Source organism: Saccopteryx leptura, unplaced genomic scaffold, assembly GCF_036850995.1.
Source record: "Saccopteryx leptura isolate mSacLep1 unplaced genomic scaffold, mSacLep1_pri_phased_curated manual_scaffold_31, whole genome shotgun sequence".
Classification (NCBI taxonomy): Eukaryota; Metazoa; Chordata; class Mammalia; order Chiroptera; family Emballonuridae; genus Saccopteryx; species Saccopteryx leptura.
The window spans coordinates 54150-81567 of NW_027095713.1; the positions used below are offsets into that span (position 1 = coordinate 54150).

At 44.7% G+C, this 27418-nt stretch overlaps 1 protein-coding gene across 1 annotated transcript in view; it reads right to left on the bottom strand.

The window, feature by feature from the left end:
• LOC136386978 (granulocyte-macrophage colony-stimulating factor receptor subunit alpha-like) overlaps positions 1-27418 on the bottom strand; it is a gene marked incomplete at its 3' end in the record, with an annotated part of 96616 nt that overhangs the window by 31123 nt on the left and 38075 nt on the right. The window contains exon 10 of the mRNA XM_066358073.1: positions 27271-27378. Coding sequence (XP_066214170.1) covers positions 27271-27378 — 108 coding nt within the window. The remainder of the gene's footprint in view (positions 1-27270; positions 27379-27418) is intronic.

Sequence of the window (27418 nt, forward strand, 5' to 3'; positions counted from 1 at the left end):
TGGGCATTGTCAATGGGGAGGAGTGAGGTGACTCGTAGGTTTTTCTAGACAGGGTCAGGAGGTAGGGCTGCATTGGCGTAGCAAGGCACAAGGTTTCCAGAATCCAAGAAGGTGGTTATTGGCTTGTGTGCTGAGCTTGGTTCCCTTTGGAGAGAGGAAGAGAAAGGAACTCATGGGGCAGCTGAGGTTACTCAAACAGGGTCCTGGGCTGCATCAGTGTCAAAGAAGGGAGAAGGTTAGAGTCATCTTGAAGTGAAGGGGCTATTGGGTCTACCCTTACCTGTTGTTGGCCTGTCGAGCTCCAGAGTGTATTTTTGTGGGTCCACCACTGACTGTGAGGAGGTCTTCGTGGAGGTGATGTACTTCCAGATGGATTGCTTCTGCCTTGGAGCTTTATTTTGTTGTGTGCTAGGAGGAGAGAGAGTGGAGTGAAGGGAGGTGAAGGTGATGTTAGTTAAGAAATCGGGTGAAGGAGAGAGAATAGTGATTGGAAGAGAGCTGATGGTTCCTTTTTAAAGATTTCTTTGTGTGTGTTTGTACTGGCTGTTTGGTATGTTAGAAGAGTTTTGAGAACAGCTTTCTTATGCCTTTCTGTGAGAGAACAGTACTTTCATGTTTCATGGTCCTTGTGATGGAATAAGTAGAATTTCTCCCCTCAGTGAAATTGGATGCAGAAATAGGGGATGGTTCCATGGCAAGGACAGGTTATTTAAAAACATGCCACGGATTCAGACTAGAAGGTTGTGAGGGGAGAGAAGCATCATATTTTTACTTTTTGTTAATTTTTTGTTCTGTGCTCCGAGGTTTCCTGTCAGCTGCGGTGTGTATTCGGTTGGAGCCCACTGGGTGGACGCTAGGTTACAGTGATACCTCGGTTCTCGAACATAATTCGTTCCAGGAGAACGGTCGAGAACCAAATTGTTCGAGAACCGAAACAATGAAACCCATAGGAAATAATGGAAACTGGATTAATTTGTTCCAAGCCCCAAAAATATGCCTATTTACTGGTGCTTTCTCACAAATAACGACTTCATTGATGCTGTCACCTGCTAACTCTTTTTCTTTAATGAAAATAAGAAGCAGCTTCTCCATTTCCTCCATTATCTGAGGCCTTTGCTTTGTTAACAATGTAACACCTTTGGCAACATTGGCAGCCTTTATAACAGCTTTATTCTTAAGGAAAGTTGAGATAGTAGATCTTGGCATGCCATACTCAGCAGACAGATCTGAAACACGTGTGCCCTGTTCATATTTGGCAATGATTTCTTTTTTCAGCTCAGTCGTTGTTCTCACAGCTTTCCGCTTACCTTTGTCTGCATTACCACTTCTGGCTTTCTTTGGACCCATGTCTAAGGGTTAAATTCAGTGTACAAAGCGTGCACAAAGCGTGAGTCTCTCCACAAAGCGTGAGTCTCACCACAAAGCGTGACTCTCACCACAAAGCGTGACTCTCTCCACAAAAACGTGATTCTCTCTCTCCACAAAGCGTGACAAAGCGTGACTCACACTCATGACGCAGGCAAGGCGCGCTCGGCCGAATGAACGCCATTCGGCTCAACTCGGCTAATCTCGGACGTTCGAGTTCCAAATATTTGTTCGGATTCCAAGACAAAATTTTCTCAAATTTCCTGGTGGAATACCGATTTGGTCGAAAGTCAAGGCGTTCGAGAACCGAGGTATCACTGTATTAGTCTAAGTTCAGGTCAATAGGTCTGTGTGAAGCAGTATGACAGTGGATTGTACTGTGAAAACACCGTACATGGAAGTGGGGACTCTTACCTTCAATTATGGAGCTATGGAGTCTTCAGGGAGGTCGTTCACTTTTGTTTTGGGGGAATGGGCCCTTTCGGGGAGTTTTCACTCGCATATGGGGTTCCCGCTGGTCCAAGTGGGTCTGCGTTTCTTGCCAGCGTTGTAGACCCCTCGTGGAAACTTCGCGGTGGAGTGCGGGCGGTGTCCAGTGCGTTCCTGTGGGGGAGAGAAGCGAGGAAGGGTTTAGGTTGTGGGGGGGAGGTCCCCGGGGAAGTCTGTGGGGTCTGACGTGGCCGAGTGGGGGAGTCGCAGGGAAGGGAGGTCCGAGACCGGGTCAGGGGGGAGTCCGGAGCGCAGTGCCCGTGCCAGTTGCTGCCCTGGGTGCGGGGGCTGTGGGAAGGGAGAGGGTGCGGAGGGGGAGGTGGGGACGGAGGAAAGGAGAGGCACTCGTGCAGTCCGTGAGTGTCTCCGTGAGGGGAGCTGCGGTGTGTCCCTGTGAGGAGGATTATTAAGCGGGTGGGTTTCGGGGGCGGGTCCTGGGGTGGAGTCTTATAGAATATTGAAATGAGGTAGCCCCGGGGGAGGCTGTTGTCAGCTGGTTGTTTGGAGGTCTGATGAAATGGTATTTGATGTTGTGTGTAGGGATTACGGCATTGTGCATTTGTGTGTGTTCACATTGGGTTCTTTCGTGTTTATCTTTTTTGAAAAGTTTCCAGTTTTTTCTGTGTGCATGTCAAGACAGGATTCTCAGTGTTTGGCCCCGTGGCCATGTCCGGGTAGTGAGTTTCAGTTCGTTTGCAGCTGTATTTGGTGTGCAGAGGTGCCTCCCTGTCTGATGGTGTGATGAGGACATGATTTCTGGGTCACTGGTGATTGCAGTGAGTCTCCCTGTAAAAGTCAAAGAGAAAGAAGGGAGACCTTGGGAAGGCTGCACTCAAGGTCTAGGAGGGATTCTGGGAGCCAAGGTGAGGGAAGGCCATGTGGGATTTATATTTCAAGAGTGAGAGATTGTCTTCCAGGCAGGTTATTTCATGTTCTGGGAATGGAGGAGGAATCAAGGAGGAGATCCTAAGGGGTTGGGAAAGAGTTGGTGTTGAAGTGGAGTGCACAGTAGTGAGGATTGCTGGAGTTCACAGCTGAGGAGCTGGGGAGTAAGAGGTGGATTTTTGGAAGGTGTGTTGTATTGCATTCCCATCAGTGGTGATGGTCATCTTTTAGGGGTAGAATAGGAAATTTATTTAGGAAGTTGTATGTCTGGGGCCTCCTCTCCTCCCTTCCTGGTCTACTAATGTATTTTGAAGATTGATATTCCATGAGTGAGAGACTGTTTGCTAGCGATACCACTTTCATGTGTATAGCGGGCATTGCTGGCACCTGCCTGTGAGACTTCGTAACTTTCAGGATGGTCTCTGTTCAGGTGACAGTGGTTGGTGTTAGTCTAGTTAATGCTTTCTCAAGGTTTGTGTTTAGGTGGGAAAAAGTAGTAACATATGTAAGTGTGATATCTTTGTTGCTTGGGTGTGTTTTTTGGGGGCTTGTTGAGAGGCTAGGTGTATGGGAGAAGACAATAGTATTGTACATTGATTTGTTCCCATTTTATGGGCCTTCTATTACTTCTGGTCATTGTGTCCAGGCCTGGTGCATGCCCCCCCCCCCAGTGTGTTGATGCAGGAATTATAGTGCTTTGAATATTCAGGTTAGAGGCCCGCAGGTGCTGTCAGAGTGCATTGTGTGTATAGAGAGAAAACACCCTCACTCCAGGCTCCCACTCCTATGCCATATTAGTATGAATCCTGTGATCTCCAGTTACAATCATTCCCATTGACTACCTGCTGTGGGTTTTTTCTAATCTGTGGAGACTGGATTGTCTTGCCCGGGATCTCGTGGGTGTTTACGCGTGTGAATCATCTGGAGGTGGCGCTGAGAGGAGGGAGTGTGTGTAGAGATGTGTGTGCCTCAAGGAGACTTGAGGAGTTCAGTGCTTTCCAGTATGTGTTGGTATTTTCAGTTTGTCATGGGGAAAATGTGGGTGGAAGACTTGAGTATTAAAAATAGGAATTTATCAAAGTTTTCCGTTGCTCTGTAGTTCCTTATGCTTTTTAATGGAATGGGTATTGGATGACTCAGAGGGACAAGGAGAGCTATTTGAAGTGTGTGCACACTGAGCCAGACTGTGTGCATCCAACGCCAGGATTCCTGTAGGGTGAATGTGACGGGACCTTGAAGAAGACAGTTCAGGATAGCACGGTATGTCTCCTAGGTTGGATCTGTTGTGTGTCCTTTTTAATCAGCTTTTTTAATCCAGGTTGCTGATCTAGTGAGGGATGGAGAAGTTTTAGGTGCTCTAAGGAGGCTAGAGGGTTAGCCATATAGGCTGCTAGGGGAAGGAATGGAACATATAAGGTGTACCGGAAAGTGCTGTGTGTTTCTGGAAGAAAACATAATGCAAAATTTTCTCATCGTGAATACACTTTATTACATACTGTAATTGACATTATTATTTATGATTTATTGCTAGCGTGAGGGCAATGTGTGTATCCTGTTTTTGAAAACTCTTTTATCTTTACATGCAAAATCTTGAGCCAGTGTTTGTTTAATATCTTCATTTTTGTATTTTTTGCCTTTCAAGAAATTGTGTTAGGGGAGAAACAAGTGATAGTCGGTGGGTGCTAAGTCTGGGGAATGTGGTGGATGCGACAGACATGCTTCTGAAGTGAGCATGGGGTAGATTTCTAATGTAGAGGCCACAGTGCTCATGGTGAAGGTATGTGTGATTCTAGAATGAGGTGACTTTTCCCTTGGCCTTGGAGTGTGAGTGTGTACCTGTGAGCATTTGTGTGGAAGGGCACAGGAGGCTTTACTAGCTTTTCCAGTTCTTAGCAGGAAACATAAGCCTGGGCGTTGTGAGGTATGTTTCCATGGTTTTTTGATATTGAGTTTAGTTCCCATCTCCTGCATTTAAATTGGAGAGGAGAATATATTTGTCCGGTTGGGTGACAATATGTGCATTCTATTGAGTGTGTGAGATTTCAGATTGGTGAAGTGTCCAAAGGAAACAGGAAGAAGTGAGGTGACTTGAGAGAGAAAGTAGGTGTTGTGAGTCCTTTCATGCCTCAGTTAAAATGTGGTGTCCTGCTTGGAATCCAAAAAGAGAGATAGGAAGCGGTTCCGTGAAATTTCATAAGTCATGGCAAGATTTGTCTGAGAGGATGCAGTTCATTGTGGTGGTGATCGTACCCAGCGGGTCACATGGGTAAGGTTTTAGGTTTGGAGCAGGAATGCTTTAGTGAATGAGGTGTGCAATGGAAACGGTGTCACGGAAAGGTGCATTTTGGGAATGGTGTCACCGAGTCCTGTGTGAGGTTTGAAAAGAGGTAATGATTTTCTTAGTTGTCTGGTTTATAATTGTGTCACATACTGTCTGAAGAGACTGTGCTTATTTGAGATCCTCCAGTTATTCGAGTGTGACAGCAGCCCAGAAAAGGAGTTTTCATCGTTCTCTGGGTAGTGCAGACCGTGATTTCGAGGTCTCAGCCTGTGAGGTGTGTGCTGTAGGGGGAGGTATTGTTTCCGAGGAAGAGTGTGTGATGATGCCTCCTTTGTATTCTAATGGAGTCCTTTCCAGCTGTTCTTCAGTCAGATGAGGCTGTAATTTAGGGATCATTGTTTGCATTGTATTCAGTGATCACTATCCATTATTTCTGTCTCCTCCTTTAATGTTAGCCTTAGGAAAACCCCAATAGGTCAAGGAGGAGTGTTGAATGGTTCTTTGGGGACAGTCAGGATTGAGAGAGGAGTATAGAATTTGGTGTTCCCATGAGTCTTACCATAGAATGTGATGTGGTTACGTTATAGTGTGGCGTCACAGTGGTTCTGTGCAGTTTTTAGAAATGTAGGTGTCATGCGTGTTTGGGCCATACAGAGAGGTGCGTGGCAAAGCTCTGTTGTTTCAGGAGGATGTCCTTGTGTTTGTGGGGCATTTATGATTTTTCATTTCAAAGAGTAGAAGGAAGAGATCCATACAGAAATGTCATTGTATTGTCATAGTGACTTGTTCAAGGTAGTCGTGCCGTCAGCACTTGTTTTTCCCCTGTGCCTACCATTGTTGACTTTGGCCATCGTTGGCGACTTTGTTTGTCTTAGATAGGTGGCCGTAGAATGTGTTATTTTTGTTTGAGTGAATTCATCTTTCACGGCACTGAGTATTCTATGAGTGCTCAGTGAGAAGGAGATTTTTATCGAGGACTGCTGGTTATGTATAAACGGTCCTTAGAAAAGGAGTGTCTGGATGTAGAAAACGGTGAGGTCAGTTAGGTTTTTAGTGTGCAGTGTGGAGAGAGGTGCTGTGTCTGTTATGGAGATATCTGTCTGCCTTCCTTCCCGATAGAGCGTTAGCGAGGAAGGAGGGTGAATAGATTTCCCCGGGGAAAGGTTGGGTGGTCAGTGATGTTCCCATTTTTACGAAAGTTACATAAAGCTAGTGAGCCTCTGAGCTGGCTCTTTCAGGGTGAACAGCATTGACTTGGTTGCCGCCCTTATGGGGATATGTTTGGAAGAGCAGCATTGGAAGGGGTTTGTAGACTTTTCCTCCGGAAGGAATTCTGGAAATTTCAAAGGAAGCTTTCGTCAGTGGCGAGTCAGGATGGCTTCTAGGTTTGAGGAGCATTTCTGTCTGTACATGTGTCTTTTCCATGGCATTTCATAGTTCGTTTTGTGAACTGCCTTGTGATAGATTGGTCAGTGTTTTTTTGAATCCCGTGGATTCCTGTCTTGTGTTCTGTTCTGTTTGTAACTGGACGAGCAATGAACATGAGTTCGGAGGGGATTCTGTTGCTTCCAAAGGTAAGAGAGGGAGCAGACATTTTCTTTTAAAAGAGAGACAGAGGTAGAAAGAGGGACATATAGGGACAGATAGGGAGGAAGGGAGAGAGTCTAGAAGCATTAGTTTTTTTTTGCGGCACCTTAGTTTCTCATGGACCACTTTGTCATATGAGCGTCGATTAGGGTTGTAGACCTGACTGAGTGACTCCTTGCTGTAGCCAGTGACCGTGGGGTAAAGTTGGTGAGCCTTGTTCAAACCAGATGAGCCTGAGCTCAAGCTGCTGACTTTAGGGTTTTGAACTTGGGTCCTCCACATCCCAGTCCGTCATTCCATGTACTGTGCTATCGCCCGGTCAGGTAGGCTTTTGTGATTGTTCTGATATCAGTTTGTATAATTTTTTTTTCATGTGAAGCGCACCTTTTTGTCATATATAATGTGTGTTTGAATGAGCATCCATTGATGATACCTAAGAATTAGGCCGTTTATGTGTATTGATGAGGAGTTAGCGCAGCAGTTTATTTTGGTAGCTACATGGTGAAAAGAATGATTCAATGGAGTTGGGTTTTCTTTTATGTACTGGTTTTTGTATACTTTTTCTATAATTTGTATTTTTTTTTTTTGTTTTTGAATCTAATTTTTTTATTATTTTTTTATTTATTCCTCTCAGAGAGGAGAGGGAGAGAGAGAGAGAGAGAGAGAGAGAGAGAGAGAGAGAAGGGGGGAGGAGCAGGAAGTATCAACTCCCATATGTGCTATGACCAGGGAAGCGCAAGGTTTTAAACTAGTGACCTCAGCATTTCCAGGTTGATGCTTAGCGAAACTAAGGCTTTAGCAGTATTAAAGGTTTGGGTGTTGTTTTCATAAAGTCTGAAAGAATGAGTTAATAGACATATTTGAGAAGGGATTTTATGTAAAATTGTTTTTAGGTTGATCAATAAAGAAAGTAGGAGGAGAGTCGTTAGTATTGGAGAGGAAGGGTCTGGGTGGAAGGTGTTCTAGGAACAGGAAGTATTTTGCAATGAAGTAGAGCGCCATGTAAGTCAGTTGGCTATTGTGTAAACATTGAAAGAGGAACCCATAGATAGTGGAGGTAGGAAAGGAAAAGAGTAGAAATTATTGAAGCCGTGTCCCAGAGCTTGTCATGAGTCATGAGAAAGCAAGGATGTTTTGAAACGTCTTGTGGTTCACACGTGATTCAGTGTCCTCATGTGTTCCACAGTGTTTGTCCTCAGCAGGTAGTTGTGGGGGGGTTCTCTGTGGCCTCTGTGATGTCTGGTGCTAGTTCTTTCGTCCTGTGGTCTGCAAGTGTAGCTGAAGGCCCAGGATAGGTCTGCCTCATCAGGGTGTGTGCTGGAGCCAGTTCTGGGTGGTATAGATAGCTGTGAGATAGATACCTATGCCATGACGCTGAGATAGTTGTGTGTCCTTAAATATCCATCGTGGAGAAAAAGGTGAGGCATCACGTGTTATAGCAGGGGACACCAAACTTTTCATAAAGGGGGCCAGTTCACTGTCCCTCAGATCGTTAGAGGGCAAGAGTATAAAGGAACTATGAACAAATCCCTATGCACAGTGCACATATACTTATTTTAAAGTAAAAAAAAAAAAAATAACAGGAAGAAATACAATATGTAAAATAAAGAACAAGTAAGTTTAAATCAACAAAGTGACCAGTATTCCAATGGGAACTATGCTTCTCTCAATGATCACCAATGACAGAGGTGCACCTTCCAGAAGTGCAGCGGCGGCTGGATAAGTGGCCTCAGGGGGCAGCATGAGGCCCGCAGGCCGTAGTTTGGGGATCCGTGTGTTATAGCAACAGACTATCAGAAGAGTGACATAGTAGAACATAGGGTTTTCTGGGGTATATTTTGGAATGTAACATGTGGTGTGGTATAGTTTGACTGATGGTGACGATAAGGGTTCCAGATTGCAGGGTTTTGCTATGGTCCGGTTTTGTTTGTAGGGGAAAAGAAGCTCTTTGAGAATAGTAGCAAACCTTCATTTGTAGTTTATGAAAAGTTTTATGAAGAAGTGTATTTGTAAAGAGGAATTTGTTTATGATTTCACCAAAGGAAAAAAATGGAAGTTTAGAGGGTGAATGGTACAATGTGGAAGAGTAGGAACTCATGTTTTCAGTGACATGAGGAAAAAGTTATTAAAGAGAGGATGTTGGTTCGTGAGAAGAAGCATTGACCTTGGGAGATCCAGTCTGGCTTCTCCGTGTGAGATTTAGTGTCTGAAGTCGTTAGATGTTTTGTGAGTCTGTCATGTTGTGGGGTATCTTCTCAGCCTGAGGCATTGCTCCTGCATTGTTGAAGACGAGTGATTTTTGTCTGTGTCGTTCTGTCTGTAAGAGATTCCCTGTGGGTAGTTGAGAGGCAGTCTTTGTGATTCAGGATGCAAAACACCCAGATGTTTGTATTGTACTTGAGTGTTTTTGTTGCTTGGAGAGTCGGGTTCGTCTTGGTGAAGTAGTGACCGTTTGGTCCAGATCATTCTGTGTCTCGGGTGAACGTCGTCTGCATTGCGGGGGCTCAGGAGCATCTGTTCTTTTTTTCCAGTGCTCGGTCATCGGGACCGTGTTCACATGGGAAACGGAACCGTTTTGTCCGAGTATGTCCTGTGGGTACAATCACGGTTGAAGCAGAAAGAAGTGAGGCGGAAGCGTGGAATCTTTCTGGAACCTGAAAGCAGTTTAATTGAGTAGATTTAGATTATTTTCATTGTAAGTGTTTTGTACTTGTATTTGTTAATACAGGTGCGGAGTAGAAGACGGGTGCTTTTTAAATCGCCGTTTGCGTGATGTCTCGGCGCCCCCGTGTGGTCGCCTGTGAGAATGGCACCTTAGCGCGGGTGCGCAGATCACGTTCAGCAGAGCGGATCGTCTATGAAGGCGAAGTTCAGTCTTCCTTTTAGGGACAGTGTGTTCTGTCATGGCTGAGTATTTTGAAGGGGGTGGGGTGTGTATCGTTTATGAAGAAATGACTTTCTGTACGTGTATGAGAGAGGTGCTATCCATCCAGCTCAATGATATATTTCTGTACATTTTGTTGTAGGTGTGAGTCATGTCATTGGGAGTTTCCGTTACAGAGTTGATGTGAAATGCATGAAAAGTGGGAACTCCCGGGTCCATACAACTGAACGGTAGGAAACGCTGTTCTTTTTTGTTACTGTTTTTTCCGCCAGCTGTTCTGAGTGTTGTATAGGGTACATTTGTATGAAGGTTGCATTATAAATGAGGGTTTTTTTTTTATAAGAGAAGTGCTTTTTAAAAATTTTATTGATTTATTTATGTATGTATTTCATACAGAGACAGAGAGTGAGTCAGAGAGAGGGTTAGATAGGGAGAATTAGACAGGAACGATATGAAAAGTATCAATCATTATTTTTCCATTGCGCGTTGGAATAGTATTGATTGCTTTCTCATATGTGCCTTACCCGCAGGCCTTTAGGAGACCGAGCAATTCTTTGTTGGACCCAGCGACCTTGGGTTTAAGCTGGTAGGCTTTTGCTCAAAGGAGATGAGCCCGCGCTCAAGGTGGTTACCTTGGGGTTCTCGAACCCGGGTTATCTGCATTGCAGTCCAACGTTCTATCTACTGAGCCTCCGCTTGGTCAGGAAATGAGGATTTTAAAGCAGAGTTTCAGTGGTGAGTCGGAGAAGGAATAAATGGTTTTATTCCTATTTGACAATTGGTGTATTATTTTTTGTAGAATAAGTGTTAGCCTTTAATCAGCTCACCCCATAGAAATTGTTCAAACGTTTGTCTTGGAAGCTTTGTGTCCCGTTTTTAGGTTTAGCATTTTAAAATGTTTCCCATGGGGCCGTTCGTGTTTTTATTTTGTGAAGGTGTTGTCCATCGTCATTTTTAGTTCTCTGAAGTGTTAATGAATTTACTTTGGTAAGCTCAACGTGTAGGTATGTGCTTATTTCGTGGCTGTTTTTGTTGCACTTGCCGGGTAAAACAAACACTGGAGACGTTTGGAGAGTTTCAAACAAAGTTTTATGGCCAAGAGAAAAAGAAAACAAAGCAAAACAAAACAAACCTGCGCAGGGGTGAACTCAAGTGGTAGTCACAAGAGCCACACCGAGCGCCTACACTCTAGGGGTTTTTATAGTATAGCAAGCAAGCAGTTCATACAGAAGCAAATTTGGCATTTAGCAATTGGCTCCCCCAAATTAAATTCTAGTCACGTGCCTTAGTAACCAGTCATACAGTTGAAAGCCCCAGGTGGAAATATCCCTATGTATCCCCTAGGATGTGGTTACATTTTCTGTCTTAGCAGTTCTTGTGACTTCCTTATCTCAAGGACACCTCAGCTCCTAGCCATCCTGGGAGTCTGGGCTCATCTGTTTACTGCACTAGTTCCTTTGAAGTTATTTCTAAAGCCTATTAATGTATTTTATGGCTTTTATTTGAATGTCACATTTTCATGTGAAGAAGAATCGAATAGGTAAAATTAGGTGTAAGCTAGTGGGGTTTGTCTCCTGGGTTCCATGGATGTTTTGGGGTGGGTCAGTGTTTGTACTGGGTTCATGGCTGTGCATTGCAGGATCTTTTCTGCTTGTGTTGTTTGTATTTACAGAATTCAACTAAAAACCATCCCTTATAGTCTTGATAATACAGAACGGTGCTATATTGGCCAAATATGTCGTGGGGGTATATTCACCTTTGGTTCAGATACCTGATGTAGAAAGCTGTCTTTGAATATTTCTGGAAACCGCAGCGATAGGAACAGAGTAGTACAGCGATTTGTCTGTTTACAGTGTTTTTTAACTTTAGTAATGAATTATGTTGGGGTTTTTATTTTCTGTTTTCAGATGGTTCTTTGAAACGATGCAAACAGGAGAATGGTGTCGTGAAAGGTTTGTAGATGGAGGGTGAGGAGTCTTATAGATTTTAAGCAGTTTTAGTGCATCGAAATGTGTAGGAAGTTGGTTCTTCTTTTAGTAGGGTTAGTTTTCAAGAAGTTCGAAGCCTTGTTAGAGACGTCTTAGGTTTACCTTGATTGGGTTTGATGGAGTCGTTATGTCAGGTTAATTTATTTGCCACATAGAGATTATTTTATATATTTTTACTATTATTTGTTTTGTGTGAGAAAGGTGGTGACTGTTGAAGATTATTTTTGTTACAGGTATATTATCAGTGAAGTAATTTAAGATTTTAGAGAAAGGAGAGAGAGGGTGATAGGAACAGGAAGCATGAACTTGTTTCCATTTCTGCCTTTACCCAGCAAGCCCAGGGTTCGGAACTAAAGACCTCAGCTTTCCAGGTCGACACTTTATCCACCGCTTGACCATGCAGGCTTAGAGCTGTATTTTAAAAGATGGATCATGTGCAGCTTCAGGGAAAAGGTGTCGACTCTCGAGTTTTATTGTGTGTCTCCTGAGCCTAGGACACTTGGAGCGAGTGTTTGAAAGACGCGAGGTTTTATGTTTGTTGGTGTTGTATAGGGGTCAGTCTCTGTGTCAGTTGTTGAAGAGAGGTTTCCCTTTAGGTGTAGGACATGCTGTTTGTATTGTCTAGTGAGTATTCATCTTTTTCATAAGGTATGGCTTCTCTTCTGAGTGGTAAAGATATTTTTTGTTCCTAGCCATGTTTCACTGTGGGTGAAGGCCCTTTGCTCGGTAGGTGATCAGCAGCATGTGTTGTGTTAGTGTCCGTACTGCGAGGCATCGGATCATCACCTTGTGTGTGATGGGAAATTCTGCAGATTTGTTACAATATTCCCTTGGGGCAATTTTTAGTTTGATTTGCAAAAGACCTGAAAAGGAATATGTTTTATCATCTGTATGTGGAAATTGTTTTCTAACTGTAGTATTGATTCATTTTTGGTTTGTTTTCAAAGTGTCTTTTAATAGTTGGTAATGCAATGGGTATAGTCATTTCCTTTCCTTATAGGTTTGTAGATGGGTATAATGTAATATTCTTTTCTCCTTGTTCTGACACCAGTTATTCTATGACTGAGAGTCTTTTCTCATTACATCAAGAGAAACATTTTTGGTATAAAAGGAGATATGAATTTCTATGTAGTATTAAAGGTTTAATTTCAAGATGTAGGCTATTTATGTCTATGGAGAAGGAAAATGGTGTTTTGTTTGTTTAGTGTATCTGGTGATGTAAGGTTTGCATCAGCGTGAGGATTGGGTTTTCGGAATATAGGGTTATGTCTCGGTTGCTTTATGTGCTAGAAAAACTGGAGACAGGTGACACTGGTAGCAAACCGTGTTATGAGGTGTATTAAAAATTTGTCTTGAGAAGAATTTTTTTTGTAGAGAGGTCCGTGTGTGTCATGGTATCAAAGGAAAAGAATAATGGTGTAGCGGACAGGTTTTGTAATGTAAAAGAGTAGGAAGAAATATTGCTGGTGACATCTGGAAAGAGTTGTGAAAAACTGGGTCGTGAGTCTTGAGGAGAAGGAGAGATCCAGACGTGCCTAATGTGGTCCATCACAGTGTGGTTTAGTGTCCAAGTGGTGAGATGTTCGATTCCTGCCAAAGTGTGTGGGTCATCTGTTCAGCTGAAGATACTGATAAGGAAGTTTTCAAGAATGGGTGGTTTCCTGTTTGTTTTTGTGGTTTCTGAGGTGTCAGGTGGGTGGTTTTAGAGAGTCAGCATTTGTAATTTAGGATTGAAAATGAACTGGTGTTTGTATTCAATTATTCTTGGTGTGAGGAAGAGTAGGATGCGAGTCGTGTTGATGTTTTTGGTTCGATCATTTTTTCTCTTGGGTGACTATTCTCTCTCTCAGACCTGCTGAGGAGCTCCTGTTAGTTGTATCCACTGCTAGCATGGAAAGGTTATCTACCCCCTCCCCCTGTGTCGATTGAGAAGTGCCGCCATGTTGTGCAAATATGCCCTATGGGGAATTGTACTATAAAAATTATTGAAGCCAAATTCTTGGCTATATTTTGAAATGGAAGCATTCCGAGTGCAGTAGTTTTACTGTTTTTAAGAGGAAGTTATTTTCTAGTTATAGAAAGAAAGTGATCATGTACTGGTGAATGATAGTGGCAGTGCTCAGTACTTCAGATGGCGAAGTGTTGTCGAGGTATTGCAATATATCTAAGTATACATTCCGGTGTTCTTTCCAAGGTATTGAGAGGAAAGGGTGAAATCTAAAGACTGTCTGTCACCTCATGGACAGAGAGGAAAGGCAAGTGGTCAGCAGGGGAGTGGAGTCTAGAAGAACAAGTATGGGATGACGGAACAGGAATTGTGTTTGGGGCATGAGCAGACAATGGAATGGTGTGATGGAATAGAAGAAAGATGTTCCCTTGTAATCAGTGTGTTAGAATTGGTGAATGTCTCTGTGCTCAATCTAATTAGTAAATGGAAATAAGAGAGAAAGACAGTAAGTCTATAAGGGAGTCGAAGAGGAAGGAGACCACATGGCAGGTGGATCGTGTTGTCTTTGTTGTTGTTGTTCATGTCTCAGCTTTCCTGTCGGTCGTTGAAGAGAGGGATTGTTTGAGATGTAGGTTGGAAAAAGAGACACTGTTTATGTTGTCATGGAATTGTGATTGTATTCTCCATAGAGTGTGGTGTGTTGTCTTTGTACTCAGGTAGTGACCTTTTGTGGGTGATAGCTGTTTGTCCTGGGTATAAGTCTCCTTTTCGTGGTTGCTTAGCAGCAGCTGTGATGTGGACAGGAATTGCCAGCTTTAGACCCCTTCCCCCCTTTTGACATTGTGAAGTGACGTCATTGTGGGTTACTGAGGCCTGGGCATAAATTCTAATGTGGTTTAGAAAACAGTGTTGCCCCACCTTCAGTTATCTCAGCTTTTCCTTGCAATTATGTTCTTGTTGTATTAGTGAGTATTTTGGGTATGCTGGGGTGGGAGAGGTTTAAGATGTGTATTTGACAATATGTGAATGTAAGTGAAGTTGTCATTTTATGCCTTTATATGTTTTGTGATCTATGGCTATAAGAGGGATCAATAGTATTTAGGTAGTTTGAGTGAATTAAAAGTGGTAGGACCTTGTTTTATGGTTTAATATGTGTTTTTGATAAAGTTTGAAGCGTTAAGGATCATGTATAAGGTACAGTCTTTTGGGGTGTACGTGGAGCGTGTAGGTATAGGGAAGGTTATGTTGTAGCCATATTAGTGTTTTTAAAAAGTATCTTTGTTTGGTGGGTAGAAGGAGTCCTCAAGGTATGGTGTGTCTCTGAGAGAGGTCCATGCTATGTTTTTGAACATGATGATTGTATCCATGTTTTCTAGTTGCTGTGGGCTATATAGTATTTGAGTTTGTCATGTATTGAGTGTGGTACGGATCATCCCTGTCCATGAAAGAAAAGAAAAAGAGTTTCCATTTTTCATTTCTAGGATCTGTTCTTGGTTTTGAATAGAGTGTATGGTATGGAAATGTAGTTTGGTTCTCATGTTCCGTTCCTGTGTTTAAATTTTTTTCATCGGCTTTCCATTTCAGGGAGTTGCAATTTTTTTTTTTTTTGTTAGTTGTGTGTATTGAAATCGAGAAAGCAGTCAGCATTCCTGGTGGACGGTCATCAGAGAGTCATTATACACTCACTGTTATAATGATTGTTTTTTTTAAATGGGATAGGAAGAGAAACTTTTGAAGTGAACTATGCTTGTGGAGAGGAAGATATTGGTGGAGTTTGCACATCAATACATTGTACCCTTAGGAAGCGGATACGGCATGTTACATTTCAGAACCTATATGATAGAAGGAATTTTTATGTAGTGTTGTGCTTTTTTCCATTTATGACTCGCAGAATTTTACTGTATTTTGTACTAGGTGATGTGAACGTGAGGCAGGAGTATCATTAATAGCTTCTCTCGTTCCTCGGGCTTATGATGGCATCCAGGGAACCCTTAGTAGAGATATGTCACGTTAGGATGTATGGTCTAGACATCGCAGAAGGTCCCAGTTAGGTCAGGAAATGTAGTGCATGCCTTAGCCACATGGGAGTTCTGTCAAAGGCTGTCAGAGGAAAAGGTAGATAGGTTGCATGGACTCACGGAGATAGAGAAGAGTGAAGCGGTTATCAGAGGTAGGGTGGTGGAGAAGAAAGGTGGGTATGGAGTCCTTCCGTTTCGCTTCGGTGCTCCATGGAGCCGTGCTGTCTGGAAGTGTATTGATGTGTGTGTGTGTGTGTGGGGGTTTGTTTATAGGCGGGAACGGTGATTGTTTCATCAGTGTGGACTGCATAGAGTTGCGCGACTAGGGCCAGAAAGTGTACATGGTTGACATCAGTATTTCTAAGGAGCTGTACGATTTTATTGGATATGGCAATTTTGGTAACCGATAGCCATAGAGAGAGAGGGAATGTTGATGGGCAGTGTAAGTAACAGTACAATATGTTGTAGGTTTGTCAATGTGTGAGTGGATGGCAAAGGGGGTGAGTGTAGGTTATATTTGAGTGAGACTTCTGAAGTGAGTGTAAGGAGGGATGTTAAAGTGTGCGTACAGGGGATCTTGAGGATGCTTTATTTCCTTGTAGGTTAGAAGAATGGAGCATGGGGGAAGAGGGCAAGGGAGGCAGTGTTTACAGGTAGTGTGTTCCATAGAGAGAGAGCTAAGGGATGGAGGGAGGTCTTTTAGATCAGTGAGATTCATGGTATCCAGAGAGAGGTAGGCCTTACGCTGTGTTACGAGATTGGTTTTGTGGTGTGTTATTCCTGTGTCACCTAACAGGTGTGGTCATAGGTTGTTATGAGGTAATAAGAGGGAATCTTTGGGGAGGGTGACATCAAGGATAGAGGGGAGAGATTGGTGCTGAGTGGTGAAAAAGCTGGAGGAGAGCGATGGGGCGTGCCTGGTGTGGGTCTATTTGACACTAGCTCGTTCAGTGTGTATAGGTTATGTGGGTGATCGGGTGCTGGAGAGGAGGTCAGTGTACTGTTTCGGTTTCTGTGTCATGGGTCTTATTTGTATGATGGGGTCATGCACGTGTAATGGAAGTATAAACAATGGTAGGGATTTGGTGGCACAGAATCTTGTCCAGAAGGGGAACAGAAAGGGTGAGACGGGAAGCAGAGAGGGATGGGAGGTGACTTTTGAGACAGAAGGGGTATTACAGGAAGTCAGTTGAAATGGTTTGTGCGAGGGAAGGAGTTATAGGAGAGTGGCAATGGAGGTGCGGCAGGGTGACCGGGGGATAGAATAGGGTGGTCCTTGCTGAGCCTCCATCTTCCTTATGGCCACTCAGGTCAGCAAAAGAAAGGTTAGCTATAGGCAGGGTTCCTTAGGAGTTGGAGTGGGGGGTGTGACTGGTGAGGGGGACTAGTGTTTGAGAGGTGCATTACGAAAGATCCTGTTGTACAGGGATCCCCTATTTTACAGTCTTAGCAGTGCTTATGTTTGTAGTGGTGGTTGCCTTATTTGGCCTCATTGTTGCCGAAGACAGAGAGGGCTGTCCCAGCGGTAGCTGTGATTCTGTCCCCAGGAGTGTCCTCAGGAGTGTTACGATAGGAAGGTCAGTATTGGGGTGTCAGGGTAGTTTCTAATCAGTGTGACGTGGAGTGGTTGTTGTGCTGTAGTAGCTCCCACATTTAGTGGAGGTAAACTGCGTCCATGGTGCAGTGGATCGGTGTCCGTGCTATGGGAGAATGCTTTCTATGGTCACCGTCCTAGGTATGGGTACAGAAATCACGTGCATTACGTAGCATTTTGAGATAGGAAATGTTTACAGTTGTACTTCTATCACTCAATAGAGTTTCTGGAGGGAAGGTAGGTGAAGTTAGGTCGGTTTGGAGACAGTGGTTTTTAAGAAGGTTGTAGACTTCTTGGAAAACTTCTGTTATGGTGTAGGAAAGTTCTTTGTGTCAGGCTTGTATTTAAGCTTCCGGGTAAGTTTTGTATTAGTTAAGGAGGAAATCACCTACTATGAGTTCCAGAAATGTCGTTCTGTTTAGTGATTTATTGTGTGCTGTGTCTCTGTATTTTACAGAAGAAGGGAATTCAAAAAGAAAACGGTTGTGGTAGCTGGCATAAGTATGTCATTAATCAAATGTTTGTCACACAGGTGATCGTGCCCTGTCAGTGTTTGTGTTGGTGATAGAACAGGGAGCCAGTAGAAGTCTGTGGGTAGTATTAGGTGAAAAGAGCATTTTAGAAACTTGTTATGTCTGATGTTTATATTGGGAGCCGTGCCTGTTAGGTTAGTGCCATGAAGGCAGGCGTCCTGGAGTGTTTCAGAGTGATGGAGTGTGTGTGGTGACAGAAGAGTGTAGGTGCTTGTAGTGGGTGCCAGGTCGTGTGGAGTGTCGGAAAAGGAAGTGGGAGAGTAGGATCTTATAGGAAGTATTGGGGAAGCACATAACGGGGAAGTCTGATGGTTGGGTGAACGTGAAGAGGTCCTGTATCTGTTTTTTATTGCCGTTGAATGGGGCGTATCTAGATGAGCAGTGCCTACATTTCTCTGAGGGAGGTTTGAGATTCAGGTGTCAAGAAAGGCCATGAGTCAAGGGAGAGAAAGTACAGGCACTTCAGGTTCTCACAGCATGGGAATGATGGGATGTCCTTTGAGAAATGTGGGAAGCTGTGTGTTCACGGAGGAGGAAGTTCTGTCAGGGTAAGTGGCTTTGAATGCTGTGTGTAGTGAAAGGTTGTACAGGAGTTTTGATTTAGGACCCTCTTCCATCCACTTATCCCTGATCCATGGGAGGATGACATGAGCAATAGGTGTCTAAGCCCCATTTATGTTTTTCTTAGAAAGGGGGCTTGAGGGGTTTCACAGGTCGGTGTTGGGGGTTCATGTGGAGTTTGCGTGCGGTGATCGGTAGGGGTGATGTCACTTATTTAGGCAAAGAGTGTATTGATGAGAAACAGTAGTCAACTGGTAGTATGTGTCATATTTCTTGTGTAGGGTAATAGTTGTGCTTATTTTTTTCTATCCCATTTCTGTCTTTTTTCCTTGTCCTTGTTTTAACTACCATTTCTGTGTTTTGTCCTCTTGGGTGTCCTCTGTGGTACTATCTTTGTTATTATTACTATGTTTTCTCTGTATTTTTAGACAGAGTGCTGCATGTGCCCGACTGGGATTCACCTGGCAAGCCCGGCAGGGGTGATGCTTTGCTCTCCGGTGTGTCGCTCTGTTGCGACCAGAGCCACTGTAGCAACTGGGTCAGAGGCCAAGGAGCCATCCCCAGCGCCTGGGCTATCTATGCTCCAATGGAGTCTTGGCTGCGGGAGGGGAAGAAAGAGACAGAGAGGAAGGAGAGGGGGAGGGGTGGAGAAGCAGATGGGCGCTTCTCCTGTGTGCCCTGGCTGGGAATTGAATCCGGGAGCGCTGCACGGCAAGCTAACGCTCTACTACTGAGGCAACCGGCCAGGGCTAAATATTAGATTTAACTCTAGTAAGTTGTTATATAAAGATGTATTCAGCAAAACTTAGGAAAAATCTGATATAAAGTATTTGGTACTTGATTATTATTATATGCTTTATAAGTTTGATGAAGTAAAGTGAGTTTCCTTCTTTATAAATCACCATTACTTTGGAAGTGGTGGGAAGATAGAAAATTTTACTACTAACAGAGATACAGATTTTGGCAGTAGGTATAATAAGGTTGAGTACCCTGTTTTAGAGAAAGGTGGGTTGCAGTGAGTGATTTCTGGGATGTGATGTCAGTGGGGGAGGTTATTAGTGTACACGTTATTGTCTGCTTGGAAATGTAGGGAAGTCTTGCTAGAGGTGTGAGGTTTACTTTCACCTCTGTAGTGAGTCTTGTGTATCTGTAGCTCCCCCCTCGCTCCCCGCTCTGTGGCCACTCCTAGCCACCCCTCTGTGTTCCCTCACTATACTCCTTAGTCCCCTGAGCTTCTCTCTATCATTTATGAACTCACTTTAAGTATTCCCAGTGTCACCTCACCTCACACCTCCCATCTCATGATCACCGTGCCCTTATGCCCTGGCTTCTACTTATGGTTTTTGAGCCCACTGTGCTTCCGATTGTATTCTGCCTCCACTCTCCAACATAGTTTCTCAAGTTTTCTTTGTTTTAATTGTTACCATTTCCTTTCTAATTCTCTCAGCATTGAACTTGCAGCTGCAGATTTTCTAAAAGATGCCAGAGAGGATCCTCAGTGACTAAGACCCCTGAGTGTGCTGCTGCGATGCCACAGCACAGTAGCCTGTCCATGCCCTGTCTCTTCCAGCAGTTCTCTGTGAGGAAAGCTTAGGTCATAGTTTCTTTGCTGTATGTGGTTCACCATTGAATGTCTTACTAGTTTTTTGGGAGCAGTAGGGTTCTCATCCAGGAGGTATTGTTGGGGATTCTTCCAGTGTTGTGTGGAAGAAAAGGGGAAGATCTGGGGACCATGGATATGTTGTGGGGACCTAGAGCATCTGGGTAGAAGTTGAATTGATCTGGCTGCTGGTACTTCCTCCACTAGGAGGCTGTGCGTGTCAGGAGATCCCACACAGCATTCATAGGAACCGTGTGTCAGGAATTTTCTGGCAAAGATATTTTGCTGGCGAATGGCAGGAGTGTCAACTCGTCACAGTGAGATTGATATCCTGGTTTTCAGAATAGGTTGTGTAGGGAAAGGATTTCCAGGCCCTGCTGGTCATCAAAGCATGTTATTGAGATCATGCTGGCGGGGGCAACTTCCGTACTAAGTTGTCATGTGTGTGTTCATAGAGAAATTAATGTCGTTAGCAGAATCGATGTGGTGTGCTGAATGTCAGTCAAAAAGCTTAATAAGGTGGGGAGAGAGATTAACACACTTCCAGGGGATCCGTGAATATCTGTGTTGTGTAGTGTCAGTTCCCACCCCCTTCTATGTCTTTCAGAAAGTTGGGACTTGGCTGAGTTTACTAAGGAGGTGATGTGGAGGGGCGTTTTGGAGGGGATTGGGAGTGTTTGCTGAGGGAGATCTCAACCCTTTCATTGATGAGCAACCCATTCCCACCATGTCAGTTTGTGATGTGAACCAATTCGACCCAGCCAGAGCCCCACAAGGTTTCGAGATGGTGGTTCCTTTCCATTCTATGGTGCTCAGGGTGTAAGATGGACCTGGGGTCCCCGGCCCATAGTCCAAGCCCTTTCTCCCTCCCTGGGAGTCTTCAGGGAGTACGCGGAGCTGGGTTTACATAGCATCTCTCAGTGACTAGTTGCACTGTGTTCTATTCCTTGCAGTGTCCTGTTCTCTCATTGGATGTGGTAGGGAGCTGTTCATGTGCAGTGTGGTTGGGGAGGGGGGCAGTGTGTGGTGTGCACAGCCTGGGTCGGAAGAGTGAGGATTATGTAGATGACACAGGTTTTATAGATTTTTTGGGAGAAAGGGTTAAAAGGAACCATAGGTTAGTTGGGGCATAGCAATACTTTTGAAGACCCAAGTTGGTGGGATGGGGTTCAGAGATTTTGCTGTAGGGAACTTCGTAGAGGAAGCAGTTTTTGGCTTTCTGAGTAGCTTCCAAAGAGGAAGTTATCTCCGCTAGTTCCTTATACAGGGCTTAGCTATCCTCCTGCCCCAAAATTCCCAGGGAAATCTGATGAGCTGGGGTACTTTACTATAGGTGTAAGGGGGTTGTGGGGAGATCCATTTCTCAGCAAGGTGGAGAGACCCTGTATGTCCCTTGGAGAGCCATGTTGCCATGAGTCATTGGAAGCGCAGGGGTAGTAGAGAAGTATTGACAAATTATGAGGGTTGTACTGGGATAGCTCAGAATATCTGTTTGTGAAGGTTGTGAGGGGAACTGTGACCCTGGTTTGGCCCAGTGGGTGGAGTTCTCTCCCACTCTAACTCGGGTGAGAAGTACCTGAAGTTTCAGAGGTTTATTCCCTTGGGGAGGGTGATATGTCCCAGAGGTATGGATGTGCGTGGATTCAGAGGATAGTGACAGTATATGGGACCTCATGTGCTACGGTTTTCTTAGTAGAAAGAGATGGAAAGAGCGGAAACGGTTCTTGGGAAGTGGAGAGAACACTGGAAGGCCTTGAAAAGCATCCAGGGGAGTAAGTCGGAATTAGATACAGGGAGAAAAAAAGAGTGAGAGCTAGGCATTTGGGAGTGTTGTGGAGTCCAGGAAGCTGAAAGATGGCAACAGAAATGGGGTTTCATTGTGGGTCCCGAGGACTGTCATTTGTACACGGTTGAAAATGATGTGGATTCCCATTGAATTGTTTAGGATGGTGGTCTTTTGTTTTGGCCGGGAGGGACTTTTTCCCATGTCTAGGGAAATATGTAATGTGTCCGGGTGAAGAGCATGGAACACCTCATTTGTGGCATAGTGGAGGGAGTGAGAGCAGGTCCTGTCTTTCCTACGGTGACACGTGTCGGAAAGAAGGAACAGGCGCAGTAAAACCACACATAGGCGCGAAGAAAGACAGTTCAGAATAAGAGCACACACTAAATGGGGAGTTACTCATGTCAGTGGAGGAGGGTGGGGGTCCTTTTTTTTTCATCCATCTCAAGGAGGGTCCAGAGAGGGAGTGGGGTAGAAGCATAGGTGCTCCCAGTGTGTGACCATGTCCGAGTCATTTTGAGAAGGTTATAGCCAGGGGTCCATAAATCAGTTCATAGCCAGATAGGAGGCCCTGTCATGTCCTCAGGGAACAAGTGTGGGTTGCCTATGAGGAATGGAGGAGCTGCAGAGAGAGCGTAGGTGGGGAGCATCAGCACAGCAGAGTCAGCGAAGTGTCCCAGGGAGAGAAGTGATCCCATGAGAGGACTGTGTTCCTGCCGGAAAGGAGGAGCCCTGTGAGAGAAGGTGGGACAGGGAGGAGGGAGTGGTGGACGGTGTTGAGGTCGGACATGGACTTTAAATTATAATCACAGATAGTGGCTGTCTGGGAGTTCGTGAAGCATCTGAGTGTCAGGGTGAATGGCTTGTGTGCTTGACACAGAACTTTGCAGGCGACCATGAACAGCTTGGCTCCTCTGAGAGAGGGCAGTGAAGGAGCTGTGTCACAAGAAGGGAAGGGAAAGGGGTACTTGAAATCATTCAGTGGGGATCAGACTTGCCACATCCTTTTGTGTGCTAGGGTCCAGAGCCGAAGGCTCTGTGTGTCTTGCAGAGAGGAAAGAGTTTTATTACCTGTTATTTTAAATGAGGTGGATGATGGCGATCGTTCGCTGGACCATGCGGCTGACCATGCGCATGTCTCTTCACTGGTAGTAGGAGAGAGGGTAAGGTAAAGAAGTATCTGTGATAGAAGTCCTTCAAGGGTGCTCGCCAGTAAAAGATTTGGGGTTCTGGTGGGAGGGGGTAGAGTTTGGAGTGTTTTAGAAAGTGTATCAGGGTTTGGTAAGCTTTGTGTGTATTTGAAGAGAAGAGGTTAGAACTACTTGAAAACATTTTATTGTTTTGTTGAAAGCACGGTTGTGAATCAAGGTAGATATTGAACAGGTAGATAGTTTTCAGGCTACGTTACAGTTTTCAACTGTTAGATGTGTTAATGTGAGGGAGAAACATGCAATCATAGTTATGCATGCTTAACATGCAATCAAGTGTATGGTATACTGGAAGGAAAAAGGGAAAAGCATAGAAACCTGAGATTTGTCCAGTTGTAAACATGTTAGTGTTGATTTCTCATTTCCAGCAGGTTAAAAAACATATTGGAGGTCCTTACATACGGGTTTAGTGTACAGCGTTTTAGTTCTATGAAAGTTCTGGATCATGAGAGGGTAGGAGCCATGTGTTCCTCAATTGCCTCTTTTCTGTGTTGTTGTTTTCAGTAGGTGGAAAGTGGTTGTGCCCATTGGAGAGAAGGCATTGAGGGTAGTTGGGATGATGTACGTGTTAGCAACTAGTAGGGAAAATAGGTCCCTAAAATCCAGAAACATTTGTAGGTTGGGTCAAGAGAAGGCTCTGCGATACGGTGTGTATGTGGCATTCTGTGACACTGTTTCCGTACCTGTCACTTGTCAAAGTGTTTATAGAGGGGGCCAGTTCACTGTCTCTCAGACCATTGGAGGGTTCGCACATACAGTGCTCCTCTTAGTGACCACCAATGAGAGAGTTGCCCCTTCTAGAAGTGCAGTGGGAGCTGGATAAATGGCCTTAGGGGGCCAAATTGCGGCCCGCGGACAGTAGATTGGGGACGCCTGCCATACGGTAAGTGTGAGTTTGGTGTGCTGCTGTAGAAAAGGGAGTGTGGTGATTGCATAGGACCTCGCGTGGTGAAGGTGGGTTATGGGGATGGTGAATAGGGATCATGTCCTCATTGTGGAGCTCAGGGAGGCGCTTGCTGGCTGGGTTACAGTGTCAGTGTTATCATGGAAAATGAGGTGGTCATGTGTGGTGGTGTGAGGCCAAGTCCACCCATGTTCTGTAGGAGTGACAATGTTCAGGGTTCCTGCGATCTAGGGTTTGCAGAGGGATTGTCATTCACGTGAGCGTTAGTGGACGTGTGCATGGGGGATGTGACTAGTTGCGAGTGCAGGCATTGTAGTCCATTCTTTGTGCTTGGGGTTAGAGGAAGGTTTTTGATGTAGGATTGATGGACGATGAGAGTCTGCAGGGGATAGCTGTTCAGTTTTCGGAATTGAGAAGGGGGATGTGGAGTCCATTTCCTGTTGAAGGAAGGACGGTGTTTTGCATGCGTGTCATTCATTTCGGTCCCCGAGAGTGGAGATGAGTGGCTTCTGGGGTTGGTAGCAGTTTCAGAGGGGAGTGAGGGAGAGCGAATGGGAGGGAAGGAGCTAAATATGTTGGTCTTGAGGGTGGATCAGGGGAGAAGTGAGCTGCCAGGGTTTGTGAGGTGTTCCCTGATCGCTCTAAGGGTGGTTGCGTGGCCTGATGAGTTCTCTTCAGTAGGGTTCAGCTCCGTCATGAGGACGGGTGGAATAGGGGAGGGACTGGCAGATGTTCCCGAACCCTCATGGGCGACAGTGTGTTCTGAGGTGGAGGTTCTATTGTTACAGTCTGTGAAGAGTGCCACCCTAGTGGCGTCCGGAGGGGGAGCAGGGAACGGAGGCCTGGGCTTTCCTAAAATGTCCTCATGGCTTCCTCCGGGGTTACCTTTTTTAGGAAGAATTCGTGTTCGGAAAGTTGTGTTGAAAATATTTTAGAATACGCTTCTGTATCTGCTGTCAGGTTCTGAGGTTGTGGATTTTAAAAGTGTATTATTGTTTTCCCGTTTTACAAAAAATTAGAAGGGGCTGTGGTTCCCGTGGAGGTTCGTTTAACAGGTGTTACAAGAATGGAGAAGGTCAGGGATTTGATTTGGAAGCACTTTGAAAGCTTGATTGTTTTTGGTGTGTTATCAGTGGAGAAGGAGAGAGGGAGGGGAAAACTTACCTGTGTCGTAGTCGTGTGCTTTCCGGTATCCAGTGACGGGGGATTGACACGGTGTCTAGTGAGCTTTTCACGTAAGGTGCAGGTACATGCTCTCATTGTGAGAAACCTGGAATAGAAGTTGGCGAAGATGGATTGGCCATCCTCTTTTCATGGTAGGGGAGTTGTGCGGCGGGAGGGAAAGAGAGGGTGAAGGCCACGGTGGTAATAGTATTGCATATAATAGTCTACTAGTGGATGCTGTTAGAGATGTTTATGTAGGAGGTTTAAATAAATACAGGTGGGGTCTGTTATATTTTAGTACAGGGGTGGAAAAGTGAAAGGGAAGTCACAGTGTGGGAGGAGAGAGAGAAGGGCCAAGGATGGGGTAGAGGGTAGACGGGGTCATTGTGGCCTACAGTTAAAGTGGAGCCGGTGTTCAAGGACTTGTGCTGTCACAGCAACTTTGTTCTCCACACTGTTTTGCGGTTTATGTAGAAGGAAGGCTCGGAAGGAGAGTTTGAGTTGGTATAAGAGCAGATTCTCTGTGTGTAGTCCAAGGAGTTAAATGTGTCCCGTTTCATGGCTTCTGGAATAGAAACAGAAGAGAGCTTGCCTGATTACTAACAGGGTCTTAAGTAAAGAAGTGCAGAAAAAGGGGTGGGCGAAGTTCGGGAGGGATCCTGTCTGGACTCACCTGCCATGTCAGTCCAGTGTGTGCTGGGGACGGCACTGTGGGCCGAAGACCGTTTGTGAGGAGGTCCGATTGGAGTGTCACCTCCTTGTCTGCGAGGCTCTTGAGAAGAATGGCATCTTTGTCGCTGACGCGGTGGTAGGGATGCCTCCTCCCGTTTCCATAACTTGTAGTCCAGCGAAAATCATGGTGGTTGTGGACAGTCAGTGTGGAATGCAGCAGGAGGACTGCGAGCTGCGAACAGAGAACCAGGAGCAGGAAAGACCGAGATGGTTTTGTTGAAAACGTTTCTTGAAGATTTTACCAGCTGTGGATTCCTGCCCTCCTAAGTTTTTGTAGAGGGGGTACTGTGAAAAGGGCGGGATATTTTCTTGATTTTGTGCTGGGGTCCAGCCCCGGGGGGAGGATCCAGGGGTCCCACAGGAAGAGACGGCATTGGCGAAATTGAGTGAGAGAGCCGAATTCTTTATTCTCTGGTTAGCAATCACTGCCAGGCATCTCTCTCAGTGGCTGGTCTAACATTACTTTCTATGCACACACACTAAGTTACCATCACATGGTATTTTGAATATATCATTGTTTTAGTTTCACTATGGTTACATATTTCTAGATAACAGTGAATTCATATCTATAAGCTACAAGTCAGGTGATAAGTTATTCAAAGTATAGTTATACAATAGTAATAACAATATTGGTAAAAACTTCTAAAAGATTAGTACTAATTAATAACTCTATTTTACTGTTGTTGTGAGTCAAGGGCAGAGAAAGAGATAGCAGATGAAATCATCAAGGACTAGCAGAGGACCACCGCTTGCTCAGGCACATAGCCTTGAGTTCATGTAGTGTCCTAATTCTTTTCTCACAAGACTACAAAAGGCTTGCTATTAAGAAACTGACATAGTATAAAGAGTAATTTTTACTTAAAGATACATAGAGTGCACGTGCAAGATAGCTAGCAGCAACATAATATCAGAAGGCATTAGTTGCTACTCCTGCTATGAATCCCACCACATACCTCTCCTATTCTTGGAAAATACAAAAATCTCATGAGAATGTTTTATTGAGAAAAGCCCAGCAACTGTCTTCAGTGACAAAACAAGTCTTTTAACAAAACATTCTTTACTAGCCAGCTGCACTCCTATCCAAGGCCACGCAACAGGCCACACCACTACACTTTACCGAAGATTCTACTGTCTAGTTAAACTTTATTTATTTACTACATTCATATACTAGCTAAGTTCTAACTATATTCTTTCTAACATGATTAATAAGAAGAAATTCTCCTACAAACTTAACCCTTTATGAGGGATATCATGGCCAGCCTCTTATGTCTATGAGCCCAGTTCAAGGGGCTTATAGGATTTTCTGTGCAACTTACACCTTTTGCCTCATTTCCAAAGAAATTTCTACAACTCTACAGGGAAAGCAGGGTACTATTATCCCTGTGCTACAAATAACAGGACAGTCCAAGAAAAGGGGGGAATACAAGGGCAGATTAATTAAAAAGATTAAAGGGGGGAGTATCGCTGTGCCTATCCTTTGCGGTGAGTTTGTTAACCCGCAGCTGTTGGTCTTACTGCGGTGACTCTATCTTCTTTTGCTGTGACTTTGTCATCCAGCTGTTGTGGATCTTCTGTTGTGACCTAGTTAGCCAGCATTAGTGGGTCGGCTCCCAACAATTTTGGAAGCCTGTGTGGGCTGTGGTCACCAGAGCTGCGTCCTCTCCGCTGGCTATCAGGGAAAGTGTCTCGCCTATGGTCCCAGTTTGCCCTCCTTGCTGCCCTGCAGGTGCCCAAGAGGCAGCTTACCTTCCCGTCTGTTTCTCCAGGAGCAGGATGTTACCGTGCAGGAAGTACAGAGACGGCGTCTCCCTGGAAAGGTGGTCTCCACGACCCTGAGTTTCGTGCAGGCCTGTCCTGAGCGAGAAGGCTGGCGGAGGCACTTCTCTTTCCTAGG